Consider the following 15,923-nt stretch of genomic DNA (forward strand, 5'->3'; position numbering starts at 1 on the left):
ATTTTGGAAATTTATTGAAAATTATTGTAACCCCAAACATGCTACGTCTTGGATAATGTTTTCTCTAATCGTTTATGACATTACATCTGTTTTTTTTTTTTTTTTTATAGATTGTGCCTTTCAAATACAGTTTTTATTTTTATTTTTTTCAAAAGTGCTTTGCTTTGAAGCATGTATGTCACATTTTAAATATTTTCAAGCTATTTTTGAAAAAAAACGTGTCAATAAAACGTGTCAATAGAATAAAAAACGTAAGATCTTACTAGGGGGGGAGAGGGGGGGTTATGAAAAATCTTACTTTGTCTTACCAGGGGGGGGAGGGGGGGTTGAAAATTTCCAAAATCATGCTTACGTAATTAGTGAACGGCCCCCATGGCGAAATCGATGGAAAACAGTTCAAAGATGAATTTTTAACTGCAGTGTTAAAAATGTTTTAATTTAGATTCCCCCGATTTTCACTGGGAAATTTTCTCATATTAAGGGAATGGAAATAATTTTATTAACAGAAGTTTTAAACGCAGAGACCAGTTCAAATTTCAGCTTTTAACCACCTCTGAGACTGTCTCAGCCTTCTTACAACAATAACAGGCAACAAAATTCGTCTCACAACACAAATCGCATTTCATGCTGTCTAGTGTGGACCGTGTGGACTAGCCTTACCATACGTACTCTTTTAAGAGTACATGTACTCTTTTTCGATGAAGAAATAAGCGTACTATTCTTTTTGTGAAATCTCGCAGAATGTACTCTTTTTTTTTGTTGAAAGACATTTCATCAGAGAACAAACTTATTTCTTCCAATTCTTAAGTTTCTGTTCCTATATGTAAGAAGTCAGAAAAAATGCAACACTTCATACATTCATGGCACGGTACCTACTTCAGGTTTCCCTACTTTGGTGAGTTCTTCGCGAGATTACTGAAAATGGAAAGTATCCACCCAAAATAATTTTCACTTAAAAAATAAGTGACATCTGTAGTAAATTCTCGCCATACGTAATTTCATTTGAATTTTAAGTGATGGGTCAAGTGAATTCACTTAAGTGACCGCGGTCAAGTGAATTACACTAGGACGTTCGAGTGAAATTTATCTGAGTTTCTAAGTATGTTTCTAGTTAATTATCTCTCGCGTTTTTAAATAAAAGAACATTTAACGAACAGCACTACGATTTCAAATACTTACATTACGCTTTCGCCATAAATTTATGGCGAAAGGAAAATTCCATCGTAATCCCAAGGCAGATCGGTAACTTCGGATAGTGCGACTTCTAAATTTTCCCTGCTGCAAACCAAAAAACCTGTCCCGTTCAACCCACAAGCTGAAACATGATAACACCTTTAAATAACTTTTTCTTACATCGCGTTTAACACAAACTACCGCCAAAATCGCCTATTAAAGAATTGGGAAAATCCAAATCCAGCATAAGCTTTAACCGCTGCTCTTTAGAATTTGCCATTTCGAACTCTGAAAATAAACACAATTACAACCTGACATTCACTTGAAATTCAAGTGATGGGGAAGTGAATATTTTTTCTCACTTCAAATTCAAGTGACGACTGAAGTGAATGTGGATGGATTCAATTGAAATTTAAGTGACTGCCAAGTGAAATGTATATGTCGCACTTGAATGGAAGAAAATCACTGGATCCTTGTTTTTAAGTGAAAAATCATGTGTATTTTAAGAGTGAATTTGGGTTCAGTGTAAATTTTTCTTTAAAAACAAGCATGATATTTCATAAGAGTACTTTTATATAAGTAAAATACAACAACTAAGAAAGTGCTAAAACCGCTTATAAGAAAGGCTTCTTCCAGGCGTCTTAATAAACTGTGCGTGCAACCATCGCCTTTGAATATGCAACTTACACAAATCGAAAGTGAACGAATCGAAAATAATGATACCCCTCTGTATAAAAAAAAACTCTTTGAAATGCAACATTTTCTTCTATTTATGATGTTTTTATCTCTGTCTTTCGAACAATTCAACAAAATTGACCCTTTGGGTTTTTACTAAAAATCTGCAAGAAATTGAACAAAAACGAAAAACATTTTTTTTAAATTAGAAAAAAAATATTTTTTTTAAAGTCATAATAACCATGTAAGTCAGGTAACCATCAACCAATTATCATTATTTGGATGGCCTAAACTATCCTGGTTTCTTGCGTTTCTCCTTAGACAAATTAAGTATGATTTCAACGTACTCTTTTTGGCGTTGAAGGATATGGTAACCCTAGACTAGGACATACATGTTAGCACAAATACATGTTCTAGAGTAGGCTTGCCAGATACTTACACAAAATAGCGGGACATTTTACGAAAAAAAAAGCGGGACACAGCCGAAACAGCGAGACATTTAAGAAACTCTTATTTATTTATTTACATAGTATTCCGTCTCACGACATAACTTGACGAACATAATTCCTAAAATTCACTCGGTCCATGGCAACCGTTCTCCAATTTCTCGGGCACCCCACGTTCGCCAGATCACGCTCCACTTGGTCTAACCACCTCGCTCGTTGCGCCCCCGCTCGTCTTGTTTCTACCGGATTCGTAGCGAACACCTGTTTTGCAGGACAGTCGTCCGGCATTCTCGCAACATGTCCCGCCCAGCGTATCCGGCCAGCTTTCACCACCTTCTGGATACTGGGTTCGCCGTAGAGTCGCGCGAGCTCGTGGTTCATCCTTCGCCTCCACACTCCGTTCTCCTGTACGCCGCCAAAGATGGTTCTTAACACTCGTCGCTCGAATACCCCGAGTGTACGCAGGTCCTCCTCGAGCAATATCCATGTCTCGTGCCCGTAGAGAACAACTGGTCTAATAAGCGTCATATACAGGTTACACTTCGTGCGAGGGCAAAGTCTTCTCGACCGCAGTTGCTTGTGGAGTCCATAGTAGGCACGACTTCCGCTGATAATTCGCCTCCGGATCTCACGGCTGGTGTCATTGTCTGCGGTCACCAGTGAGCCGAGATAGACAAAGTCTTCGACTATCTCCAGCTCGTCGCCGTCGATCGTGACCTTGTTATTACTGGACAAGCGGGTTCGGTCGGTCTCGGATCCGCAGGCCAGCATGTACTTCGTCTTGGACGTATTAATCATCAACCTTAAGAAACTCTTAAAAAAAGCTTAATTATATAGTCAACCTACACGTTACCATCAACCAAAGTTGTCAAAGAAAGTTTTTTAAGGTTTTTTGAACGCGGATTGATTTTGGTCAGTTTTCATTTACAGACTTGTATTTACACGGCTATTTACCACGTTATTATGAGAGAAAATATTTCAAGTCCTTCATATAAGCAATGGATTTGATACCGCGTGAAAAACTATTGTGTAATATTTTTAATTTTTTTCGACAAGGGAATTAAATTAACATACCGGCGGAAAAATTAAGATCTATAATCATTTGCAAGCAAATTGAACAATATTTTCTTCATACCAAAGTTATTAACTTGCATTGGTTGAACATGCTCCACGCTTTACTGAATCAGAATGGTGCTGTAATGATAAGAACTTTTGGGCTATTAAGTATAATCTTATATAAACTATGAAAAATACTACTTCTTTTGAAAAAAGACTTATTTGAAAGATTTTGTGTTGAACCAATGAATTCATATTGAGGCTAAAGTTTAATTATTTTTAGTGTATGTTAGTGAATTTTGTAAAAGTTTTCCAAAAAAAAAAATCGGAACATTTTGAGGAAAAAGCGGGACGGCGCACAGTGGTTCAAAATAAAAAAAAGTTGGAAAAAATTAATAAAAAGCTTTTTTTGTTAAAAATAAAAGGTAAAAAGTTGAAAAAATATGAACTTGAATTTTTTTCAAAGTTTGCAGTTTTTTTTATATAATTACCAAAACGGGTTTTAAGCTTTATACTGGAAAATTTAATATTTTTCAATTATTTATCAATATTTTATGTTAAAATTTAGTATGGGCTACGACATTCCTCTAGGTTAGTTATATTAATACTAAAACTGATGTTTTATGGTAAAGTTGCATATACAGTGAGCGAAATAAGAATAGCTCCACTATGTGTTTTGCTTGTTAATATGTGAATGATTGAAAATTACGAAAATTTTCTTCCACAGTTTGTTTTGAATTGCTTAACGAATAAATCAAGCATAAGTTTACTTTTTTTTGGACGTAGCAATTAGCGTTGAGGACCAAAAATGTGAAAAAGGGGTGTGAAATAAGAATAGCACCACTTGAGTTTTTCAGCAAAACAAGATTAGTTTTTAAAATTCCCTGTGTAAAAGTTAACGAATTATTTGAATAGATAACTGCATTTTAAGGAGTTTTCCTGAATTCCAAAGGTTTTCAAAGGTTTTAAAAGAGGGTTTTAAGAGATGCTTTTCTAGCGTTAAGGAATTTTATATTTGAGCTGTAATTCTTTCCCAAACTACTTACTTTCATTTTGACCTAAATATCCAACGGTATATAATTTACCACAGCGATCGGCAGTGCAAGCTATATTTTTGCTTCCGAGAAATAAATAGAGTAAATCGAAAAATTAGTATCCTCAAATTTTGGGTTCTCAATCAAGCGAAATTTCATTAGTTCATGATATTGAGGACGTTTTTCATCTTAAAACTGTGAAATAGATCATAATATATCACTTCGGTATAGACATTTACAAATTTTTAAAGATTTATATGCTTTTTTTAGTTGTTTTAGATTGAGAATAACAATATTCTATTTTTAATTCTTGTGTTTAAGTTGTCGTTCATGTTTGTTCCGTGGAAGGTGTATAAAAGGTCATAGAAAATATCTAATTACATCATAACGTTCCTTGAATATTGGAGATTTGATTCCAACATAAAAAATTTGGTTGTCGCTGTAGGTAATATAGTAAGAAAGTAAGAATAAATATCTCTAACCAAATAAAGTTTAACTGTATGTACATGAAGCTGCTGGCCGACAGGAACCGTGCACCATCTATTCATGACTTCAAAGCCGCATACGAAACAATCGATCGTGGCGAGCTATGGAAAATCATGGACGAGAACGGCTTTTCCGGGAAGCTGAACGGTGATCAAGACGACGATGGATGGAACGCAGTGCTGTGTACGGATTTCGGGTGAATTGTCGAGTTCATTCGAATTACGCAGGGGGCTTCGGCAAGGTGATCTATTCTGCATGATGTTCAATGTGGCGCTAGAAGGTGTTATTCGACGAGCGGTTGGTTAAACTTATCAACTTATCTGCTTTGCCGTCGACATTGATATAGTCGGCAAATCAACTGTGGCGGTTGAGGAGATCTATCGCAAACTAAAACGCGAAGCAGGAAGGATTGGGTTGATGATTAATACGTCCAAGACGAAGTTCATGCTGGCCTGCGGATCCGAGACCGACCGAACCCGCTTGTCTAGTAATAACAAGGTCACGATCGACGGCGACGAACTGGGGATAGTCGAAGACTTTGTCTATCTCGGCTCACTGGTGACCGCAGACAATGACACCATCCGTGAGATCCGGCGGCGAATGATCAGCGGAAGTCGTGCCTACTATGGACTCCACAAGCAACTGCGATCGAGAAGTCTTTGCCCTCACACGAAGTGTAATCAGTATATGAAGCTCGTTAGCCGGTTGTTCTCTACGGGCACGAGACATGGATATTGCTCGAAGAGAACCTGTGTACACTCGAAATATTCGAGCGACGAGTGTTTAGAACCATCTTTGGCGGCGTGCAGGAGAACGGAGTGTGGAGCCGAAGTATATACATACGCCCTAAACTCCACCTGGGGCCTCCGACCATTTCCCAAACCGGAACTGCCCTATAGCAATACTTCGGAAGGGGGTCTAATTCACGCATATGCGCTACTCATGCAACACTCGCTTAGAAGTTCATATTTTAATTAAATATCATCCTGATCGTCCGAGGTCATCTTCACGTCGTGGTCCGATCAGCTACGTAGTCCGATGGTTTAGCGTAGTTCATTTGATACCTTCGGACTTATTCAGCTTAGTAAAGTTAAGTTACGTTTTTCTACGTCGAGCGCAATTTTCGTCAGTCTTCAATTCTTTTGCAGAGCCGTCATTATCCGGGCGAGCTCCGCGCTGACTGTATGCCATGTGTTGATGTCATCACACATCTTCTGCAACATGTTGTCCGCTGTCGTGTATCGTCGCAGGCTGTGAATATGTTGGCACGTTCCTCTTCAAATCTTGGACAATAGAATACCACGTGTTCGGGAGTCTCGTCTACGTCACCGCATGTTAGGCAGACCGACGAGGCCACATGTCCGAACCTGTGGTGATACTTCATGAAGCATAAATGACCATTCAGGAATTGCGTCATGTAGGAATCCACATCGCCATGCTTTCTTTTCATCCACTCCTTGATATGAGGGATCAAACCATGAGTCCACCTTCCTCTTTCTGAGCTGTCCCACAGCTGCTGCCAGTTGGCCACGGAGCTCCCTGGCCACCTCCTTGCACACGTACTCAACGTGGTTTTTTAAGCTGAGCCGGTCGTCAATCATCACACCCAAAAATTTTAGCTCGCGCTTCTGGACGATTTCTGTTGAGTAACCCGCCGCAAGTAGCACGACGTCGTCCGCGAAACCAACCAGGCAGGCTCAATGTCAGCACCTCTTATAATATTCCACAGGTACTCCAGATGTAACATCCATTTCCTGAAATCCTTCGCTCGTCATGTTTTGTAGCTTACGGTTCTGGAAATAGCTTTCCACTAATTTTCACAGATATTTCGGTATCCTCAAATTTGTTGAACTCGGTTCAGTCGTTGCAAAGTTATAGCTTGAATTTCTAGGACCTTCTTTTTGTCAGGTCTTTATGTGATACGTTTGTAAATCTTCTTCATGAAATAAAAAAATATAGAAAAATTTCTTAAACTTTTAGAATTGTTGATCCAAAATTAGTTTGCCATACGTATTTGTTCTTCTAAATGAACTTTAATAATAAAAGCTTCTAATGAATTTAAAAAAAAATCTTGCTTTTGTATTATTGAATCACCATCTACTGCCAAGTTAAGAGGGTTTCAACTTCAAACTTTATGGCGTTTTACAACGCACATGCTAATATAGTCAAACTGACTTTGTCCAGAGAACAAATAAAAAAAATTGTCTTAAGATGTTTTTATCATAGATGTGCTGTAACTAGTTCGGATCAAAGGCTGAAGCCTAGAATCTGATGAATAAATTTAAAAAAATATATATTTATAATAAAAAACGATTTAAGATTTTATTCACTTTTTACCAATACATATCAACGCTGTTCTACTTTCAAACAAAAAAAATAAAATAGTGGAATATACGCATTTCAAAATAATCTACTTAACTTGCGGATAGTACCGTGAACGGCCCTAATTCTGCGCAGTTAAGGATTTTTCACCTTAATTTAATGATTAATGGCATTTCGGTGAATTATACATTCTAATAGGAAGAACTTCAAATGAAAGTAATGAAAATTATAGACGGATAGATTAGATTAGGAAGCATGAAAGGTGTTGAAAATGAGCCAAGAGCGTGATTTGAGAAAACTTCTTGCCGCACAAGACCATTTGTCCCGCACCATATAATTGTCCTATATTTTGTCCTACATCGCTTCGCTTAGTTCCCCCAGCTGGGGCGATTTTGTGGCCTGCGGGAACTGCTTCTGTGCGTCGGAACAGTCTGTACAGTTGGGACTGAACGATTAACACGGGAACACAATAGAGAACGGCAATCAAGATTTTCTTTTTTTTGTCGACAAAACATATAGATTCGAAGGGATTCCTAAGAAACTCCCAACAACTTTACGGATACCTAATCTTCATAAAACTTATTAGAAAACTGTAATTAAAAGTCTCTTAACTCCTTGCATTCAACTCCTTACAGCTTCAATACAGTTCTCTCCGGTGCTTTTCATTCTGCGCATTAGGAACATAAGTAAACAAATGGTGTCAAATTCTGCGCATTGGTAAAATCATTGTTTTGATTTGAAAAACCATTTTTTTCTCAATTTTTCTAGCAGTTATGCTCAGAATGATTTTATCTTTCACGTAAAGGCATTTCCGATAAGAAAATTTGGTTTAACACTGTTTTATTTGATCTCTTTGTTTTCCTAACACTTAAGCTGTACTGCTAACGGCGGCCTTTTTTTTCAGCGTTTGCTCCTACATTTATTTTGATTTTTTCCATTTCTCGCGAACAATTCATCAGATTTCAAAATAATTGGAAGCATTTTGAAGATAAACAGTAACTGAAGAGATTCAGCTTGTTTCATGGATATTTGGTTCATCACATCTTGAAATATTTCTGTTTGAATATGGAAATGCGCAGAGTTTGGGACTGCGCAGAATTAGGGCCGGTCACGGTACAGTTTGATAAGACAAACTTTGTTCGCAAAATTTTGAAGAAAATGTGAATGAGTTTTTCTCATTAGACCTCGTAGATTGTTTAGATTTTTTAAGTCATTATAATGACGCTATAGCGAATTTAAGTCAATAGCACAAGCAACAAGCGTGCTAGAGTGTACACCGTCATAACAAAGGTACGACAAGTATATAGAGCTGGTTTGTTAAGCTGATATGCGCTGGTATTATCTCGTAACTGAGCCCTTGTTAGCTGGCTTTCAGCAAAAAAAAAAATCCTGATAAAAATCTTGTAAATTTCGAAAAATTGATATCTCTGCACATTTCAATGAAAATAAAACACTTTTATGTTGAGTAGCATTTATTAGGATAGCCGCAAAATTTCAAAATAAAAGATGCACTAATTTGCCGGTCAACCCAGCAATAAAAATAATTTGAAGTATGGTTAAGTTTATTGATGATTCCGATCCAATGAAAACGAAACGAATTCTTGCTTAACAGATAATGAACAAACAGAATGTGTTGGTGTATTATAGACGGAGTTTTTTAAGTTTGTACCTACTATTTTTGATTGGGTATGGAGAAAGGAAATGAATGCAAATAGAAATATCTTTATGGCATATTAAACAGTATTAATGAAATTTTATTCAAAGGATGGTATCATATTTTGAAAAGCATCATTCAGTTGCTGTAGCAAGGAATCGTTTCGAATTTCAGGAAAAATGATTTTCTGAATGATAGATTTGATTTGTTTCAGAGCCTTCAACCAACAAAATGATATTCCTTCCTCCCCTTTTCAGACGTTGCTTTTGTTTGAATGTGCTATTTTCTGCGCTAATGGATTCCAATACATGATTATCTCAAGTTTGGGTTTCATCCGGCAGTCATATTCTTAACTACAGCAGCTTGTCTTGGGGTCGTTGTTTTAACTGAGGACAGGAACAAATGGAAGGAGTATACCGTTGTTTTGTTTCTAGGGTTTTTGATGAAAAGTTCTCCGAGTGATAAAAGCTGATAGCCGACAGGTGCCGTTGCAGCTATTTGCTCTGTTCTCTATCTTATAAAAAGTAACCACCGAATCCAACCGAATCCGCTCCTGCTCCGCGCCAGTCACCCACGATTTCCAAACCTCTCGCGGGCATCACCGGCCAGGATAACAGACCAGGAAACGGTGAGTTCCTTTTGTTAGAAGTGTGTGTTGTTCCGCGTACAGTTCACCACAGTCGTTCCGATGTGTTGCGTTTCCAGTTGTATTGCTCATTTCCTCTTGTAATTGGAATAGAAGGTTACGATCTGCTCGAATTTGACCGGAATTGCCTCCAGAATGCCAATGTAGGAGGAATTGTACAGCTTTTTATCCTGCAGCGATTCACCCGATAGATATGTTATAATATCGGTACAGTCTTTGTCAACGTGGTTTGTTACAATGTAGTTACAGAACTGAACGATTTGATGAAAAACGGCTGCATCACGATCTGGAAATAAACATATAGATATTAGTTTACTCCATAACGAAGAGGAATTGATAAGTTTAACTTACCCAACTTTTTCGGCACTTTGATCAAAGGCATCGGTAACATTTCGTAATTTTTTTGGGACCGTAAATAGCGATTGCCCTTACTGAACTCAAATTCCAACCATTTGATGGCGTTACGCGCCCCGTCAGCATGTTTTTTAAGCTCGTCTAGTTCGGATAAAACTGGAAAATAAATTAAACCATGAAGAATAGGGTAAGAAAAATAATAGATGTTTTGTCCCACCTGCAGTTGGGATAAGAATGACAAATTTTTTCGTCTTCACCAAGTTTTTAACAATCGATGTGTATTCCGTCAGGCATGTCGAATCCAACATCAGATATGGGGTTAAAGTAATGTTGACTACTTTTTTAAACTGAAAAATAATCTGACTTTAAATATTGTCGTATTAAAAACGGAACCGCGTTAAATTTACCTTCGACTCCAATGTTTTGACCTCGTTTCTCAACCACAGTTGGCCCATAAGTTCATTAATATTTTTCTCAGGGTGTGTTTCGTCAGCCGTGGTATCCGAATCCGATTTCTTTAGAAGCGTTCGCTGGTCGTTTTTGTCAGCTCGCTGTAACAAGCAGGTCCTGCCTTTGTTTTTCAAATAACCTTTTCTGGGTGCAACGGCACCAGAATTTACTTTTCCATCTCCTTCCTGACTGGACTTATCCAAGCCCAATTCGGGCATGTTACGCCGATTACGACCACGTTGACGACGTTGGCGTGGTTCCCTGTCGTCTTGAGGATTCTGACGACGAGTACGACGTTTTTCTTCCATTTGCTCTCTTTTACGTGTGGTTCGACGATTAGTCTGTCCACGATCCCCACGTTTCAGTTCATCTTCCTTCTTGCGCAACTGTTGCTTTTGTTGCTTCTTACTTTTAAGACTGAAATCACGTGCTTTGGGACAGAATGAATACTCAAATTTCTTAGATTTGCATAGTGAAAAGCCAAAATCAACCATTTTCATTACTCGTAGAAAACTTTCTTCAGAAGCTGTTGTCTTGAGACGGTAGTTGGTTTCCCAAACAAGTTCTTCTTGGGTTGTTTCAAATAAAGGGAAACGTTTCATGGCAATGTCCTCGGAAAGAGGAATAGAACGGCGTATTTCGAACAAAGATTTAAAATCTTCTCGTACATCTTTAATAGTTAACAAGTCGCGCGGAAAATAATAACGATTGGAAAAAATGTCAATGTTGAAATGATTAAGCAATTTCATAATATTGTGAATGAATTCTGGGTTCGATTGATAACAACCCATCAATATGTCCATATTCGCAAATAGCCAATCGAATAATAATTTCAAAGAGCGCATAGTACGCTCTTGTTCGGCAAATTCGATGACTATGTTAGGATTGAGCTTATGATATCGCTTCTTAAATTTAAGCTGCAGGGGTTCGTTCATGCCATTAAAGTTAGTTTCATGCGATTGATGTTCATCATTTGCTACAACGTTGCAAAATGTTCCTTGTTCTTCTTGCTTGTCTTCATTAGAATGTGCAAACACATCTTCTACTTCGTCCTCTTCATCCGAAAAATCATATGATTCGAAACTGCCGATGGAACTATCGTCGTCTTCGTCATCGTGTTCCAAATCTGAATTCGTCTGATAATCGCTTTCATCCTCTTCGTCAGAAAAATCTGATTCTGAATCGTTTGATAACGCGCGGCGACGACGTCGAGTACGCTTTTTCTTTCCGTCTACATTTTTCGTACTGTTTTGACTTTTCTTATCGCTGTCATCATTCTCTTTATTCGAATGATCTTCACTTCCAGGGCCTTCTTCAACACCGGAGGACGATTTCTGATCCTTGCTAAAAACTACAACATGTTCTTTCTGTAAAGTACGTGACTTACGAACTTCTTCATCATATTTTTGATACAAGGCCAGGTACGTCTCACGGAACTTTTTATCCTCACGCACATTTTCGACCATGTATTTCTCTACGGCCATAGTGCAATATTCCAGAAGCTCCGAGCATAATGCTACCATAAAGGCATTCAAGCTGTAGATTTTTTCCGAATTTTGTACCTTTGCTCTATACATGCAGAAAAACAGAATCGATACAATTTTGAAAATCAAGCTATCTGTCATGTAGTATTCATCATCGACTAGTTTACGAGCGCCTAGCACGTTTTTGAAATCAATCAGAACCGAATGACACAAACTTGTGAAATCGGTTACATTTTTATCGTAGAAGAAAACGTCCACAACCAGTAAAAATTTTGCAACAAATTCGCGAATAGCAAAATCTTCTTCGTTCACTTCTTGCCCTTCGTTAGATTCAAGGTATCGTATGTTTTTTTGGAAAATTCTACTCACGTTCATTTCACTACTTTCAAACGGAATAGGACAGCAAAGCGAGTACAGGTAGTGATACACCGAGTCGATGTTATAGTTACGTCCATTGTACAGAGTACCCAATTGGTTCTGGGTTATTCCTATTTTGGGATTCATTTTAAATGCTTCCCAATAGTATTTAGCCGTTACTTCTTTGACATATTGGATCCCATCCAATCCAAACTCGCAATAATAGCGATGTAAATCTCCTAGAGCCGTCAACAATGAATGAATCGATTCCAGGGCAAACGAAATTTCTTGCTTGGTATAGATGACTTTTTTCTCATCATCGCTTCGTTCCTCGTCCAGCTTTAGATTCTCGTAGCAACCCGACTCCTGTATTAACAAATCATCGTCGTAATCTTCTAGCATCTCATAATTAACCGTGTAACGTAAGTTGTCCATGTTGAAAATCTTCCCCATGCGCAAAATGATAACCTTCAAATGGTTCATTCCGTCCAGCAGCAGCCGTTCGATTCCTACCTTCAGCTGTTTTCGCCGTTCCTCCAACTCCGGTGCCGTCATAGTTCCACTACGCTGTTGCAGCTGCAGATGATGCTTCTTGAAGATTGCAATCAAATCATAATAACCCTTGCGCCACAGAATCTCGCGAGCCTTTTTGCCGACCGTTTCGTAGTCCTCGAATATGAGGGTCACGCAACGGCCCACCAGCTGCCGATGATCTTCGAGGAAATCATTGGCCAGCATGGCCTGGACCGTTAGGGAACCCTTGCGATCATCGAGCTGTTTGACCAGCGTGTAGATTGATCTGGAAAAAAAGAGATGAATTTCAAAACAAAATGTGGATACCGTTTCAATTTTTTTTGCCAGGAATTTACTACATCGTGGCATTCTTCCCTTCGCCGTTTCATAAATTGGGTTAGAGATTTAAAGATAGATAACAAAAATGCTGTTATAGATTGTTGCGTTAAATTATTTCGAAAAAACGCCACAATTTATACTCAAACTGATAAAACAGCTATAGCCATATTGTTTAAAATATAGTACATATTGCGCCAGGTGGTCTCGTAATGTCTCAATTTCACCGAAGATTAGTACAACGTTTTGTGAATAAAAGCATTCTTCAATATGTTTTAGAGTGATAGTCTTCAATGTCATTTCAACAAAGCATATTAAAATGCTTTAAAATTACTTTTTTTAATAAATTCCTTTATCTTATATACACAGAAAAACAACGCGAAACTGTTTCTTAAAAACTTTACAAAAAACTTCATTTGGAAGATAATTTTATTTCACAACTAACTTTTGCTTCAGAACAAGACATCATAATCAAACGTCTGATATGGGCTTTTTTGAAATTTTATTGTTGATCTGAAACCCTTCGGCGCAAACTCGATAATACGAGTTTGAAAAAACAGATGTTCAATACAAAATTAAACGCCTGTGTTTAGGCAACACAGGGAAATTGATATCGTGGCAAATTATATTCTTGATTTTCGAGGCAAAAATCAGCATCTCATGGATATTCAATCAAGTAAAAAAAATCCTCTAAGAAACAAAATTATTGTTAATCAAAATAAGCCTCTATCTATTTTATAATAGCAAGTCTGTATATGCATTGTGCATGAATTCTGACTTTGTTCAAGCAATTTTAGGAAAATAAAAAAAAATCAAAGTTGTCAGTTTCTTCCAGAAAGAATTTCAATCACCAAGAAAAAGTGAGGAAAAGTACACTTGATGATAGTAGTAGAATGCGTTCAGAATAAAAATTTATATGGTGAACTAAACGTGACAGTTTCACACTTACGTTTGGCAATCGCGATGGCAGAAAAAAAAACAGAACTGTTGATAAAAGAATTCACCCACCTCTTCAGTGAGGAAATGAACCACTAAAGCGTTCTAATAGCTATATCTCACTAGGTATCCCTTACGAAAGTGACTTAAAATGTACGATTTTGTGCTACTAGTGATTGTTAGTTGAGTCATTTTTTAAAAAATAATCCTCATCAACTGTTTGCGAACAACAGCTAGATTATAACCAAGCTCTTCAAATAATTGAACCGCCATGTTAAATAGGAAAAGAATAAAAAAAAACAATCACTCACCTAAACAGCTGCTTGACGTCGTTACTGGAATATTCCATTGCGATTTGGCTTTGCGCTAATAAATCCGTAGATATCTCAGCAGATATCTGTTTCTCAAACTCGAATTGCAAGCGTCAAATAACCTCGATGGTGACTTATTACGTAGTAAAATTTACAAACGAGTGAGAAAAAAACTTCGTTTGTTCTTCTTTGTAGGGAAAACCTTGATATAATTTCCCCTTTATAATCTTTTTCTTTTGGCCCTTCTAGGCTTAGCCTTTGGCTTTCAAACTCGAAATTTGCCAATGTCCAAGTGCGGTACTCTATCCCGTCAAGATGTGTCCACTTTAGCAGCCTGATTGGCAATGTCCTGAACGTGGTTTGTTGCAAATAGCAATACCTTCAACAGTGTCGATTCCTCAGCAGCAAAAAACGAGAGCTGCAGCAAATTTTCCATTTTCAACGCATTTTCAGCGTGCCAAAGCATCACAAAACCGCGCACGGTTCCGAAAATCGCTCGTTCCAAATCAAGTTAATGGTGATACACTTGCGTCTCGGTAGGTTCCAATAAATTCTGGAGCCAGGATTTCACAATATTCTTCCCTTTGCGCTGGTTAATCAACGACGACGAATTCTCTCGAAACGAACAACCGAAAATCACTTCTTGCACGAACGTCAGCCAGAGTGAAAATGTGATTAAATAAAATTTTGTTTCCGTAAAGTTGCGAGCCCTGGAATAGGGTGACCGTATTAACCAAACGCTGCAGTTTATATTTTATCAATGCGCGTGCATTGGGAATTTAAAATAAAACCGCTACACAAAACTTTTACGTTCTCTGTGCTTTTACCATGATCGGTGGAATATTTGGTTCGGAATAAAAATGCTTTCATCAGGCTACTGGGATCCGAAATTAATATTTTAGATATGTTTTAATAACCATCAATAACCGACGCCTCATCACACCATCGCCTCAACATATCGCCGCTACCACAACATCGCTTGAGCATTATTCGATTATATAACTTCACAATTCTCTCTACTTATAATTGAAATCATGTAAACTTCATTGAATAACATCAACAACAATATGTTCCTTTAAAAGAGCATCTATTTGCTCGCTGGGAACACCCTCTCAAAAACCCACTATTGATGTACGAAATAAATAAATCTAACTCGTAAATAAGGATCATGTATTTCCAAACTCCTCGTGCTATAGACCTATATAGGTCTCAAATTCATTAAAATACCCTCAAAATAGCAAGTTTTCCATATTGAAATTTACCAGGTACAAATAATTATTTGATTTAACCTGAACCTGAAAAAATGTCTAATACCGACTACATTTTTACATGTTAAAAATTAACCCGTGGTTGACACGTGTCAACGTACGTTGACATAATATTTTTGTTTGATTTATGAACATTTTGTTTAGCTTCATGGTTACAGACCGTTTTGAAAATTTGAAACATATCAATTCTTCTACTTCTTCTTTTCTAATTTATGGCGAGTTCGCGTTGTGTAACATATCAATTCAATGTTGCATCTTTTTTTTTTGTGGATTTATGCATTTTAAGTCCATAAAAGTATGAATAAATTGTTCAAAATGTTTTTGAATTTTCATTTGGTAGCACTGTTTCGTCAGATTTCTGCCCTGCAATTTTTGGACGCAGCCCTGTTTTCAGGCTCGTTTCCAATTTGAACTGGGAGGAA

At 37.5% G+C, this 15,923-nt stretch overlaps 1 protein-coding gene across 1 annotated transcript; it reads right to left on the reverse strand.

Moving 5' to 3' along the window:
- Nucleotides 1-8,646: 8,646 nt before the first annotated feature.
- On the reverse strand, nt 8,647-14,891 carry LOC129746726 (nonsense-mediated mRNA decay factor SMG5). The gene is made up of 5 exons (XM_055740579.1): nt 14,234-14,891; nt 10,254-12,936; nt 10,064-10,193; nt 9,844-10,002; nt 8,647-9,778 (listed from the first exon to the last, which is right to left on the reverse strand). The coding sequence occupies exons 1-5, from the start codon at nt 14,269-14,271 to the stop codon at nt 9,561-9,563; spliced, it is 3,228 nt and encodes a 1,075-aa protein (XP_055596554.1). The 5' UTR covers nt 14,272-14,891; the 3' UTR covers nt 8,647-9,560.
- Nucleotides 14,892-15,923: the final 1,032 nt, after the last annotated feature.

The sequence above is a fragment of the Uranotaenia lowii genome, chromosome 2 (genome assembly GCF_029784155.1).
Source record: "Uranotaenia lowii strain MFRU-FL chromosome 2, ASM2978415v1, whole genome shotgun sequence".
Lineage (NCBI taxonomy): Eukaryota > Metazoa > Arthropoda > Insecta > Diptera > Culicidae > Uranotaenia > Uranotaenia lowii.